Genomic DNA, 15,949 nt, shown 5'->3' with positions numbered 1-15,949 from the left:
AGTAACCAACTGATTGATAATTGATTGATTTCTGTGAATGGAGGGATGCTCTGATTCACAAGTGTCCTACATGTGTTCATCATCCACCTTTGCATTAGAAGTTCACATGTTGTTTATCACTCGCTGCAAAGGCTACAGCCAGTCGTTTCCCCGAATAATAGTCCTTCGATCGCTAGCCACGCGCTCATTCAGTTGCCGCCTGTCGGAGAAAGCGGGCGGACGTTAGAATCTCTTCGACAAAATGGACTGGGACGGGATAGCACAAATGGTTGGGGAATACGACAAGTACCAGATGCTGATGGTTTGGCTGGTGTTTGTGCCAGCACATTTATCATTTGGACCTCATTACTACGAACAACTGTTTATGAGTATCACTCCATATTACTGGTGTGATCCCAGTGCGTCCAACTTGTCCAGTGCACCTAAAGATACAAGCAAAGTTACAACTGAACAAACACCAGTCTCACCGGGATCAAGAGGTCAGTGCTGGGTCACCTATTCAAACATCAGCAACTCCGAGGAAGTTAATAACCTTGACCCTAACAGATCTCGAATGAGGACCTCTGATCACGTAACACTGGCCTGTACCAACGGCTATGTATACGATCGGAGCTGGCTTCACTCTGATGAGAGTATTGTTACTGCAGTAAGTAAGATATTTCATAAAAGATTTATTAGCTCAGTATTAGCGCACATTTTTCATTACATATTCCTGCATTAATTTTGAAATACTGATTTCGCGTTAGTAAGGGTAATGCTGCAGCAGTAATGGATGTTTCCATTTATTCCTTTTGTTGAAAAAAGTTTTTAATGTTTTTTTTTACGACTACCAACTAATAGTGGAGCTACTTTAGACTTCTGTATAATTCTTTCTCACATGACGAAGATTAACGTAGTTTTAAATAGCTATAAGGTCAAAGTTATTTAATACGTATTTGATAAAGAATAGCCTACTTAGCGTATAACTTAATTTACTGCAAATTACACTGCATCCCAAACCCTAAACATTAAGTCCTTAATATTTTCAGCCTGCTTTACAAGTTGGAGGTAACTTTATAGTTATAGGGATTGAAAATATATGTGTACGTAAGCTAGCTTATATTTCCAAAACCTGTAGACTTAATAACCTGTATAAAGATTGCGCTGTTCAATTTGGAGTGATAGCTGTGTGGTAGTGAGTTCTTGAATTCGTAATTCCGTGTAACATCGTAGAAAAAATATAGAAAGTATCTTGAGATATAATATTTGAATTTGATATATATAGTTATTATATTCAGTAATTATCTATATTAGGGTATGGGGAATAATGTTGTAATGTAAGATTGTATTGAAAAAATGAGAACAGATTTAGACACATAGACTTGTATTAGTGGATGAGTAACAATTCTGAAGTGTTAGACTATATTCAGATTGAGGAACAATGCTGCAATGTAGGCTTATACTAGGGATAATGGGCGATGTTAGGTTGTCGGTCTATATTACTGAACAGTAAATAAATAATGTTGAAATATTTTAAATGTAGGCTTGAAGTAGGGGAACAATTTTGGATTCTGTTAGGAGACATGGAACAATGTTGATATATAAGCTGGTATTAGGGAGATGGGTGAGGAATGACGTTAAGATATAGGCTTGTATTAGTGAGAAAGGGATTAGTGTTAGTATATACATGTTTGTATTAGTGGGACATGGATTAGTGTTACTATATATATATATATATATTTGTATTAGTGGGACATGGATTAGTGTTGGTATATATATATATATATATATATATGCTTGTATTAAGGAGACGAGGAACATTATTGATATGTAGGCTTTTATTAGGGACACGGAGCTGGATATTACATGTATTACGGAGTTGAGGAAACGTTATAAGCCTATGCTTATAGTATATATTTTAACTGGGAGTGAGGGAGCAATGTGGACATATGATCTCATAATCAGGAGGGGGTAATAAGGACATCTTAACTGGTTACATGGAAATCAGAAAAACAACCTTGACGGTTTTCTTATATCTAAATGTCATAGTGATGACGTGGTAACTATGTACGCGGAAATTAGTAGATAATGTGGGTACATAATCTTATACTTTAAAGTTAAAATTGGGACGTAGCAGTTATGAATATGGAAGACACTTTCTGTTTGAAAGCTAAAGTACAGGTGTGATGATACGTATGTAGAAGTTGACAGTAATGCCAGTAGGTAACCCTGTATTTAAGAATCAGATTGAGAATATGAGAAGAATAGCCTTGTAGTTCAAAGTGGGGAAAATTCGGTAAACCAACATCGTTTATAAATATAAAACAAACATCAAATACAAGACTAAACATGCACTGATTGGTGCCTTCATTAAGACACACACACTCAGAATACTTTCAACGTCTACTTGACTCCAGTAAAAATAGATATGTAATTATATCATGTCTAGCCTGTGAAAAAATGGGTAAAAAAAGAGGATCTTACTGACTTTCAAAGAATGTCTGCTTAACAGAAACAACATTTATAAATACAGTTTCTTTGAATGACTGTTAAAAGACATATACCTTCATTCTACCATATCTGCCACTGAGAAACTATGGTTTTGCAAACCTTTAGTGATAAGCTAGAGAAAATGACTATAGGAAGTGCTTGTAAAAATGCATTAGAAGTCAGACTATGACGTAATCGACCAATTCTATCAATAGTGGTCAAGATCCAACTTTATCCAACCTACTATGCGAAGTACAGTAGGGTGGTGTAAAACCGTCATCTTAACTTTCAGTTATTTTTCACCAATTCAGATGAACTAGCATGAAATACCTGTTACGTTACACTGTTCAAAAATATCCTCATCATTCACCTCAAGGGAGTTCGTATCCAAAAACGAACCCTCATATGGTACCAGTACATGGAATCTCACCGCTTATTTTTGTTTGGTACCGCTAGCTTGTAGGTGTAGGTACAAAAAAGTTTCAAACATGGCGCCCATTAGATACCAAGAGAGGCCAGACACACAAAATTCAATGCTACATTCAGATTCAACTAGCCTGAAACTTACTCCTCGACCACCATCATGCGTGAGTTTTAGACCCACTTGGCACCCCCTTGGTATTAGAGCTACACCATTTAGATAACAATACCCCCCTGGCCACCCCAAGTCCATCTGCCAAGTTTGTTACTGTTAGCTCTAAAACTATGGGAAGATTTTTGCAAATCCCAAACACACAATATGAGTTAATATAGGATGTTATGAATAGAGCAATATTTTTTCAAACAAACCCTTTTTTATTATAAAGATTTGACATAATCCTATTTTAGATATTGAAAAAAAAATTCACTTCTTGTGGTTGAATGCCGTTTTACTTATAAAGTTGGATAAAATGGATCCCAAAGATGGTGTAAAATGTTCTCATCTAACTCATAACAACTGAAATTTAAATCAAATTCATCATTTAGCACTGAATTTAATTAATTTAAATCATCAATTAAATGTCTCTCTGGGAGTATCGGTAAAGCCATGCAATATACGCAAGTTATGCATTATCTAGGACAGTGGTGCAAAATATCGTAGGTACTCGTATGGGGCAGTAACATACGTTACAGCCGAAGCCAATGTCGGAAATATAGGTCATTGATATAGAGTAAAACGCCTCTGTAGACGGGGGGCCTTCTTACCCTAAGCCACTCATCATAAAGCCATCCCACATTGTAAAAGATCTGGAAACTTGAATTGTATTTTTTTCACGGCATATTCGACTGTCTATAATTCCTAATTGTTTGAAATCAACAAAGTAAAATTCCCTGAAATATCTACTTTATAACCACAAAAATGTAACGTGCATACCTTAGGTATTTTTTTATAAAATGAAGTCGCGCTTCAATCACTTACATTCGCGCCTGTCCATCACTGTGTTTATACTATGGGTCACAATAGTTACACATAGCTCACTCTGATGGAAGCATATCATGACTGATGATATTAAGAGATGGCCATTTTATATAAAGGGGACCTTCTTACCTCACTTTCCTGTACACTGCAATAACTGTGATTAGGGTACCCGACAACTAACCCCAAATACAGCATGGCATGGTGTGATCTGATAAGCTACGTATCTTCCTTTCTTGTAGTGACGGCAGAGGTAAAAATATGAAGAAATAGTTACATAAGGTACGTGACACTAATTGTATTGTTATTGCCGTGCGAAATGCTGGAGATTGTATAACGGTGTGAAAGCATTATTGTGGAAATAGTTTTGCCATGCTACTCCTTTGAAGAGATGAAAAATCATCCAGGGTGTACTTAATGGTCGTTATCTATCATATCCCCACAATGCTATATTTCCACCATGATGAGTAAAAGCTTTTCCTAAACCATAATGCAGCAATCTATACTATTATATGCAGTATAGAACGGCTTTAAAACTTGTATTCACCTCCATAATCTTAAATGAATAAACTTTAAACCTCTACCAGTGGTTTACAAATAAAACAGAGGCCTGTGACACACCTTATGCGAACTATGTTAACGGTGAAAGGCTGCTCATTCGCTATTAGATGGGTTTCTAATTTAATAAACTGAACAGTGAGGGCATATACGTTTATTTCAATACTCAGTATTTAAAATATTATCGATCTGATAACACAAATAAAACACACGAATTAATAGAATCTCTTGATAAAACCTAGCAAATCAGAAGGAAAGATCGAAATAAAAAATAGTAATAAATTGGTGATGTCTAAAGGTAAACAACGGAGAGAGGAGTACTGGTTCCACACAATAATTATTAGTTAAGTACTGGATGTCTGTAGTGTTTGTTTTATTTGTAGCTAAGCCTAAAGCTACACAATGGGCTATCTGTGTGGTGCCCATCGCGGATATCGAAACCCACTTTCTAGCGTTATTATAAGTCCACAGACATACCGCTGTGCCTCTGGGGCGCATCTGTACTATTAACGTGGCCTTATTGTCTATCCCTATACAGAGTTGGCATTTATTTTGGGATAAATGGCATACTCAGATATTATAGCAATAAATTAAACTTTAACCAGTCTCATTCCATATTAAATTTAAATTGACGGATAATGGATAACGTAAACTGTGTAACTATAGCGACCTGAAGAACGGATGTAAATCGAGTTCTGAGGATAAACTGGCTGACTATCTTTAGTACACTTTCCATGAATATGGAATTAACACATTTTCTTCTTGTCAACCTTGCTCTTCGAAATTAGTATCAATTTTAGTTTCTTGCCTGTTTTATTTGTGTGTTTTTATTTATTCAAATTCTTAAAAGAGGCTTGTTTTAGTTGTTTGTAATCTCACGTGAACGAGTGATGCATATTTATGGTTTGGTAATTTATCTTAATATATCAAACATGAACATCTGCCTTAATAAGTTACGGTGAATTCTAGCTCTTTCATAGAACGTAGCTTGAATAATTTTGTTTATAGTCCATATTCTGTTCAAACATGGAATACATGGTAATAATGAGCAGTTAGAGTTCACTACCTGAAAACCAAAGCAGGACAGCCTACTAACAAAACTTAAAATGCAAGCATGAATTTAAATGTTTTGTTTGTTTGCTTGTAGTTAAGCACAAAGCTACACAAAGGGCTATCTGTGCTCTACCCACCACGGGTATCCAAACCCGGTTTCTAGCGTTGTAAGTCCGCAGAAAGTTAAGTGTTACCTCTAGAACTTTTAACGCTATTCAAGTAATATATGATCAGAAAACTAATTAAAATGTTAATTTACTTAATTCAAATACTCCAAACATTTGTTATCAAGTAGGTACTACATTTATGTTGTCATTATAAATGCCATAAATACTTAATCAAAAAACTACCTTTTTCAAATAATTCCACAATTTCTGTACCAAAAGCCCTTCTCGTTAAATAGTACCAGAAACAACTACCTTATTTAGTTAATGCCAGACATTCAGTACCAAATAGCTACCTTGTTTAAATAATGCCACAGATATGGTATCAATGAATTATCTATTTTAAATAATGCCACAGATATGGTATCAAAGAATTATCTATCTTAAATAATTCCACAGATATGGTATCAATGAATTATCTATTTTAAATAATTCCACAGATATGGTATCAATGAATTATCTATTTTAAACAATGCCACAAATATGGTATCAAAGAATTATCTATCTTAAATGAACCCACAATTATGATATCAAATAATTACCTATTTTAAATAATGCCACAAATGCCGTATCAAACAATTGCTTTGCTTAAATAAAACCACAAACTGGAAATTCCTCTTCAAGAAACTTCATCGTTTAGATAACATCGCAAATAGTTGTCTTACTTAAATAATACGTCAAATTCCTTTATAAATACCTATTTTACTATCTTATCCAAGGAGAAATCAACATTAGATTTATATATATTTTATTCATAACCGTTTCCTTATGTTTGAAGATTTTGTTTTATTTGACATAGTGTTTTTAAACCTGAACAATATAGGGATACAAAAACTAAAAAAAAATTGGAAACAATATTAGAATTGCAAAGTCCCAACTTGAACGTTATTGACGTTATATTCGGCAAAGATTAGAATCGTTCGAAGTCATCCGACATGTATTATTTCATTGTTTCAGTAATATCACAGAGTCTCCGGAAATATTATTCCGGGTTTTAATTGCTTTCCAGGATTGTTCGAAGAAAAATAGTATTAATGAGCAAAATTCTGGTAAAGTTTCATTACTAAAGACTGAGTCGACAGTTTGTTTCCTTTTTTGATGTTGTTGTTGTTACTGCTAAGTTGTGGAGCCTTGGTAAAATAATAGATGTAATAGAAAGGGGTTTCTCCACCTCTCCTTTCCTGCGTTCTAAGATAGTAATTTTATGACATATTTGATTTGATTAGGTGAAACAAGAACGTACGAAGATCAGCTAAAACCTGCTGTTTCAAGTAAAGTCAGTTACAGACTGACAGGAGATGTCGATGGTCATAAATATCGCCTGCTTGAGCTTTTCTTGATAAAGTAAAAAGTTACGCATAAAATAAAAAACTACAACAACTCAAGTTTCACACTCCGTTGGGCGATATTCTTTATCATCAACTTAGCTAGCAGTTCCATTGTAAAATATTCTCTATCATCAACTTAGCTAACACTTCCATTGTAAAATATTCTCTATCATCCACTTAGCTAATAGTTCTATTGTTAAATATTCTCTATCAACCACTTAGCTAACAATTCCATTGTAAAATATTCTCTATCAACCACTTAGCTAACAGTTCCATTATAAAATATTCTCTATCATCCACTTAGCTAACAGTTCTATTGTAAAATATTCTCTATCAACCACTTAGCTAACAGTTCCATTATAAAATATTCTCTATCATCCACTTAGCTAATAGTTCTATCGTTAAATATTCTCTATCATCCACTTAGCTAACAGTTCTATTGTAAAATGTTCTCTATCATCCACTTAGCTAACAGTTCCATTGTAATATATTATCTATCGTCCACTTAGCTAACAGTTCCATTGTAAAATATTCTCTATCATCCACTTAGCTAACAGTTCCATTGTAAAATATTCTCTATCAACCACTTAGCTAATAGTTCCATTGTAAAATATTCTCTATCAACCACTTAGCTAATAGTTCTGTTGTAAAATGTTCTCTATCATCCACTTAGCTGACAGTTCCATTGTAAAATATTCTCTATCAACCACTTAGCTAGCAGTTCCATTGTAAAATATTCTCCATCATCTCGTGACAAAATCTACCCACATAAAGAACTGATATATACAACCCCAAACCTAAAATGAATGTAGTGGAACGATTAATTCCTTTATTATTTAAATGTTATGTTTCGAGGTGTTTCGCCCATGCCATGGATTGTAAAATCTGCACATGGAGATGAAGTCGAGCCAACATAACTTTCATGCTATAATTTTTAAATCAATATAAATATCCCTACATGTACTGAATTCACTTATAAATGACACGCTATTTCCTTGGCTCAGCAAATATATCTGTGACTCAAGAACTCGTGTCAGCGGTTAAGCAAAGCGTGTTTGGTTAAATCTTATTAACAGAGTTTAAGATATTACAGTGTTTATACCATAAACACAGGAAACGTAACGAACGTAATGGCCTTGAACATAATTGAATAGGAACTGCTAACTTTCGCTTTGTTAAGCTGCTTTTAGACGCATTAATAGAAACGCAGTAATTATAGATAATTGACATGGATTAAAAAGTTGAATTAATTTCTGTCCTCATTCTGAATCATTTGAATTTGTTCCAGTCAAGATTGCTTAATAATCTAAACAGGCCCTTTATATCTTTCCCACTTTTTTTTACTCTTGTATGTCAGGTAGCATATATAGACATTGGGGTAGCAATACACATTTAAAAGTGTTTTGTTGAAGTGTAATATTATTTTTGTAACTTTACTTTTTTACATGAGAAATGTGATTCATATATAGGTCAAGTAGCATATACAGACAGCGGGGTGACACTACAGATTTAAAAGTGTATTGGAGGAGTACAGCTATCTTTTATTAACTTAGGACAGGCCACGCCATGTGTACAGTTGTCTTTTATTAATGTAGGACAGTACACGCCATGCGTACAGTGGTCTTTTATTAACTTAGGACAGGCCACGCCATGTGTACAGTTGTCTTTTATTAACATTGGACAGGTCACGCCATGTGTACAGCGGTCTTTTATTAACGTGGGACACACTACGCCATGTGTACAGCGATCTTTTATTAACTTGGGACAGACCACGCCATGTGTAGAGCTGTCTTTTATTAAGTTGGGACAGGCCACGCCATGTGTACAGCGGTTTTTTTATTAACATGGGACAGGCCACGCCATGTGTACAGTGGTCTTTCATTAACATGGGACACACCACGTCATGTGTACAGCGTTCTTTTATTAACGTGGGACACACCACGCCATGTGTAGAGCTGTCTTTTATTAACTTGGGACAGACCACGCCATGTGTACAGCGGTTTTGTATTAACATGGGACAGGCCACGCCATGTGTACAGCGTTCTTTTATTAACGTGGGGCATACCTCGTCATGTCTACAGCGGTGTTTTATTAACTTGGGACAGGCCACGCCACGCCATGTGTAAATTCAACTAGTTCTAGATTCGGAAGAACGTTAAGTGCGAGTACTTATAGTCTGAAAATTTTTAACTCCTGGTATTCATAATTTAATTGTATTAAGTTTAGATGATTAACCGACCGTGTAAATATATCTTATAAATACACTGCTATGTTAACCGGTCGTGTAAATATGTCTTATAAATACACTGCTATGTTAACCGGTCGTGTAAATATATCTTATAAATGCACTGCTATGTTAACCGAACGTGTAAAGATCTCTTATAAATATACTGCTATATTAAGCGATCGCGTAAAGATCTCTTATAAATATACTACTATGTTAACCAACCGTGTAAAGATCTTTTATAAATACACTGCTATGTTAATCGACGGTGTAAAGATCTCTTATAAATGCACTGCTATGTTAACCGACCGTGTTTGCAGCTGCAGTAAAATAATTACCAGCTGTTGACATATTTGGCTGATTCCTATAATAAACACTTTCACATAACTGGTATTCTACATTATCTCTTTTAAAGGCTGGCAATTGTTCATCTTACCCCTATAAGCACATTTTAATGGAATTAATACACTCATCCCATTTTGAACAATAAGAACATTCTATGAGTTCACCTGACATGTGGGAAGGTTTTGTTGGGAACTACGCACACACCTAAACCCTGGCGTATAAAGTCGTTTTTCAGGGTACTATGAACTCACTTATTTCTCTTCTCTGAAAGAGTTATTGTTTATTGATGTATTTGTAACTACAAAAAAGAAGGGGTTAGTGGTGCTAACAGAGTTAAATTGTCTCGAGAGAAACTGACATTATTAAGACCAAGTGTTTAAAACATTTCTGAACAAAAAGCCCCCCCCCCAGAGGCACAGCGGTATCTCTGCGAACTTACAACGCTGGAAACCGCGTTTCAATACACGTGGTGGGCAGAGCACAGATAGCCCTTTCTGTAGCTTTGTGCTTAATTACAAACAAACAGACAAAAAAGCGCCATCTGATGAGACTCTTTATTGTGTGTATACTAAAAATGTAATATATCACATCCTGGGCATCTCTAGCTTCGATCGAAGTATCCCGAAAATTACAGGTAGTGTATTAATGTTGTTCTGGGCACGTCATTTCTTGAAGATAGACATAATTATTTCTTACAGTATTAGTCTCTACCCACAGCCAGGTTGTATGTGTGTGTTTTACACTATAATCAACCATAAACTTCTTGTTCCACGAGATCCAAATTCAATCTATCACCTTACTTTGTCACGGTTTCTTTTTAAATAATTTCAACCTTTAACATAGAAATAGTATACTGGTGAGTTTCAGCTGTGGTATATATTCCTTTCAATCACCAGTAACATTTAGCTCGTCTAACCAAGCTGAGAGATTATCTATTCATATACTGATTTTTTTACTTCCAGATTTTCATGTAACATTGATAACACCTAGATCTGTAAGCCTTTTTTTAGTCCATCTTCTGTTAATCAAGTGACATTTCCTTGATTAGATGTGTGTTTCAAGCTGTTCTAGACATAATATGTGAATGGATCTTAACTAAGATTGATTTGTTTATAGAACGTTGTCTTTGCTTTATCAGAAACACTGGCAAATATGTCTACTGAGAATATTTGCAATACATTTACTGAACATTACCTGAGATGGAAAACACTTTAGAATAATAAATAATATCTGTAATACCTACCTGAAAATACTCTATAGAAATCTGCTGTATCCATGCCTGAGAATACCCAAACAGTTGTCATAACTATGATAAAATAGGCGTCTCTTCAGAATAGATCATAGAAATCTGTTTTATCCATGTTGAGATTACTGTTTCCTGATAATACCCTCAGATAGTTGTCATAACTATGATAAAATAGGTGTCTCTTCATAATAGATCATAAAAATCTGTTTTATCCATGTTGAGATTACTGTTTCCTAATAATACCCTCAGGTAGTTATCTTACCTATAGTAAAATAGGTGTATCCTAAGAATAGTCTATATACATCTGTTAAACCCATGTTGAGGTGACTGTCTTCTGAGAATACCCTCAGGTAGTTATAGTAACTATGATCTTTCATTCCACCTTTAATGAAGTAGATATCTGTCATAACTATGGCGAGAATAATATCTTTGAGGGTAGTCTCAATATATGTTGTACCTTTGATGAGTTAAGTACCTTTAAGAATAATCTCAGGGAATTGATCATACCATAAGGAGGAGAATATTCGCTGAAAATAATATGTGGCCAGCTGCTTCATCACTGATAAGCTTTATAATCCCCAGATATTTGTAAGCATTCCCAGTCACCCACCAAACTTATGATAAAATGAACTAGGAAGAGTATTGTGTCTCCTGAGGCTGAGAATGAAGGCAGGGTATTTACAATATATATATATATATATATAGGAAGTATGATCATTCCTGATAAAAGTGTTTGTTTATACATCCATCATAGAATTCTCAGATGCATGTCTCCTGTGTTTTTCTCTTTGCTTGTACGATATATATATATATATATATATTTTGATGACGTTTTCTGAACACCTACAACATCTAATGATTAGTTAAATGTATCTGTAAATTATTTTGTGAGCATTCATTGTTTCCATGTCTTGCTTATATTTTTGTTGTCCCATTCCAATTATGTTGATGTCTGTTTGTTTTTATTCGTATTGAAAATTTTATTTTCAATTTCTTTCACCGAGATACTCAAATATTTTCTTACTTAGCACAAATTTATAAGTCTAACAAGCATCTAAAGTATTTTTCAATCGTATCCGCTGAATTTTAACTTTTTTACATTTAAAACTGGTACCATGAACGTTTCTTTAATGTACAGCCATAAAATGTAGAGCATGTTTAAACTTATTTATTTGCTTCTTAGTTTTATTTCTTTGTAGGCTCAAGAAAAGATCAGGTTAAATAAGTTGAAGGCTGATTTCCAGTAGAGTGATCCTTTCCATAGATCAAGAAATTCCTGAAATTCCATTTCAAAAGAAAAACAATAAGTACTGGTATTCAAACCCTTATCGATCTTGAATATCGATAGAGAGTAGACAGGTGATACCCGACAAAACAGAGAGTTAGAAAAGTTACCAGTGAAGTAAAGAATTTTTTTCCACAAATCTTATATTTGCAAAATTGTTAACAAAAATAGGAGTCTCTGGATATTTCCAGATTCAAAACTAAAATGTTCTCCGAATTTAGTGCATAAAAGTACAACACCAGATCGATATCTACAAATTTCAAATACATTCATTTACCTGTTAGTGAGCTTGATATTCTTCAACTATCGATTGTGGTTTTATATTGTTTTACTTTCTTCAACCAAACGTCGGACTACGCAAACTAGTGGCCACAACCCTATTAGTACTTCAGATTGCTGAATATATATATAAAACTTTACGAAAAGGACTAAATTATCAATTATATTGGTACACTGGTCACACATTTAATATGCAAATTCATAGTGAAATTAGACAGCAACTAGAATAAGTAGCTAGCTCTCCATCCTGGATTTGTCTATTTACACTAGTTCTAGCTCAAAAGAGATATTTATTAGTAAATTCTTTAAAAGAAAATTATAATCATTTTATCTTCCTTGTTTTTAAAGATGCATTACCATAGAAACATTCAAAACATTTTAAATCCCAAAAGCTTTCGCTCCGTCTAGACGCCAGTGTTCTGTTTAATACTGAATTGGGTTCGTCCTGGAGTGCTGGGATTGTAGAAAATTGCTAATAATGTTTTTGAAAGCTGGGAAAAATTTCGTTTTGAAAGACAGTTAAATTTTTTTCATTCCTCTACATTGATTTAGGTCCATTAGCAAAAGGTCTTAAAATACCAATGAGGACGGGTTCCTAAAATCTTCGTTTACTAAATTATTCCTAATTCTCTAGCGTTATAAGTGTTGTCGAAAACTAACAGAATTAAAAGCAACTAACTTCGTATAGATAGATGTAGAGAGAAGGAGAAAGACAGACAGACCAAACCAGTTTTACAAGTTTGGCACATAAAAAGGTTACTAAAGGAAGTGAAAATATATTCTCCATTATACCAATATAGGTGCTTATTATATCCACAATACGTAACATCTGTAAGTAAACATTGCATACTCACACACATTTAAAATGGATGATGTTCTAAACTAACGATTTCTTTTGTTCGTAATCAGCAACCTCAGAACTGTAATTGCAAAATGTTTAGATAGATAGTTTTAAATACTTTTATTCAAACAAACAACTCACTATTTTACAAGGTTCATTCAGGTAATCAAATTACTTCTTTACCTATACAATATATAACATAATAATTATTTAAATATATATACGTACATATCACGCAGAAAAACATTATTATCTAATACAAATAATCGCCGTTGTTGATTCCAGTACAGTAGTATTTAATAATAGGGATCGACAATGTTTCTGAAGAACCACCCTGTTGAATTCCTAAGCATAAAACCGACCATTAAAAGTATTGGTTACGATATATTATGCGTATATATATATATACTAATAATACCCTAGAAAGGTCGTTAACATTTCCGGTATAGCAATTCAAAAATTTCTAAAAAAGCAGCTTTATCATCTACTACCTACCTACTTACCTGATCACGTCAGCGGGGCTAGCTCCTAGGCGGCTCGGTTGTTGCTGTTGTTTGTTATTAGGCACAAAGCTACACAAAGGGCTATCTGTGCTTTGCCCGCCACGGGTATCGAAACCCGGTTTCTAGCAGTATAAGTCCACAGATATACCGTTATGCCATTGGGGGTTGACAGCTCAGACTATCGCTACAAGATTTCTCCAGCTTACTTGACTGGTTACTGGGTATCTGCTTTTAATATTCCGATAAATACATACAGACTTTTTATAAATGGTAAACATATCATGCACGTACTTAAATATATTTTCAACCCAATTCAAACCAACAGATGGCGCTACATATCGATGGATAGACATCCAACAGTTTCTAAAGATAAAGTATACACTTTATACCGGTATAACATAAAAAGTAAACAAACAAGAGTATTAAAAAATTATGAATTTTAAAATGAAGTAAGGATCCTGCTACAAAAAGTACTGAAACAAAAATTAAAGCCACAGTCATAAATTAACAAAATGTAATCCCTACTTTGGCAGCTTTATACATTCCTACTTTGATTGAAAATCATTCTAAAATCAATCCAATTAGTATCACTTTACTTGTTTGTGTACTTTTTATTGCAGCATTTATTTTGTTTTGGATACCTTTTATAGCAATTCTATGAATAACCAACAATCCCTACTTTTAAAAAAAAAATACTATTTACATATTATAATATAATCCGTAATTTCAGTCTATTATTAAGTTGCATACATACGCTGATATGCTCATTTAAAAATGGCTTCAATTTTATTTTGAATGAGCGAATCAGTTTATATAATACACATTCAAAGCAACTAATCCTAAAAATAGTTAGTTTATCATTCAGAGATATAGTTTTCATTCCACCTTATCTAAAAGGTAAACATAAGCTATTTTAATTTACCCAATGAACTTTTCTCCAAAGAAATTGTATGAAAGCATTTTGGAAATTATTTATAAAAATCTTAGGAGTTCTAATACTTGAAAATCTGTCACATATTACAACTAATGATTTGCTCAATAAATAACTTTTTTTTCCTTTTAATGATGAAAAACCGAAAACGGCTCCAAAACTGCAATAATATTACATTTTTCTTTCAGATGTCTTTCATAGTAGGTTTCATTCTGTTTATTATGGCTTTAAAAACATACTTTTAATCAGTACCTAGAAGTGACACTAGTCTTCAATTTTTAACTATGCCAAATCTCCCTTTTTAGGTATTAACCTAATCGCTGTATTATTCACACTTCTACATCTCTATCTCTAGAAATTCATTAAAAACCTCAGGGAATTAACAACCACAATTTTTCTAACGACTCAACCGGTAGACCATCAGTTTCAAGAGACATATTATTGTTAATTATTGGCAACCAGCAGTTATTTTTGTAAACGTGGAGCATCTAGAAACTCTTCCACAATATTTGGTTAAATGTTTAAGCTTCCAAGGAAACTGTCATTAGTTTGATTTACCGTTCCTTCCGAACATAATCTCTTATAAAAATCCATGATTATAGAAGGTATTCCATTTGAATTCCAAGTTACTCTACCATTTTTATTCTTCAAAGCTATTGACACAGCTTTTTGTGTACTAGGTGTTGGTCCTAACTTAAAAAAATAACATATAGAGGTGTCAATTCCTATAATACTTTGGATTCGTTCATGAATTTCATGGATCGATTTATATGAAGTTCTTTCAAAGCTTCCTCAGAGATTTGATACGGATTATCAGTAAAAATTAACTGAGATAACTTTATTTTTAAGCGTTAAACTTTCCATTCATTTTTTAATTCATTCTTTTTCCTTTAAAATAATTGAGAATGTGCTTTAATAAATTTTTTTCAGACGATCCCACCACGTTCGTACATTTTTTTTTCTATGTTTGAAAAGCTGTTATAATTTGATCAACTTAACTTAGGTATTTTTCAACAATTCATTATAAAAACGCCAAAAATGCAGCCTTTGTTGTTACGACTTAAAACTTCTTGTCAAGGTTATAGAATTAACAAAATTAGCCTTTAATATAACTCCTGCTCTTTGGCCAGTCCACGGATATTCCTTTTTATTTGAAAATACAGATATAAAAAACATCAAACAAACCACATTTATTTAACAAATCTGTCAACTATATGTTTGTTTGTTTGTAATTAAGCACAAAGCTACACAATAGGCTATCTATGCTCTGCCCGCCACGGGTATAGAAACCTGTATTCTAGCGTTTTAAGTCCGCAGACATACCGCT

At 33.7% G+C, this 15,949-nt stretch overlaps 1 protein-coding gene across 1 annotated transcript in view; it reads left to right on the top strand.

Annotated features, from left to right (window-relative positions):
- The first annotated feature begins 205 nt into the window (after positions 1-205).
- LOC111086735 (carcinine transporter-like) overlaps positions 206-15,949 on the top strand; it is a 111,034-nt gene continuing 95,290 nt past the window's right edge. Inside the window, exon 1 of the mRNA XM_022390785.1 lies at positions 206-646. Coding sequence (XP_022246493.1) covers positions 242-646 — 405 coding nt within the window. The 5' untranslated portion in view covers positions 206-241. The remainder of the gene's footprint in view (positions 647-15,949) is intronic.

The sequence above is a fragment of the Limulus polyphemus genome, unplaced genomic scaffold (assembly GCF_000517525.1).
Source record: "Limulus polyphemus unplaced genomic scaffold, Limulus_polyphemus-2.1.2 Scaffold1375, whole genome shotgun sequence".
NCBI lineage: Eukaryota > Metazoa > Arthropoda > Merostomata > Xiphosura > Limulidae > Limulus > Limulus polyphemus.
Note: the sequence above shows the minus strand (reverse complement) of the source record. Positions and strands in the feature narration are given on the sequence as shown.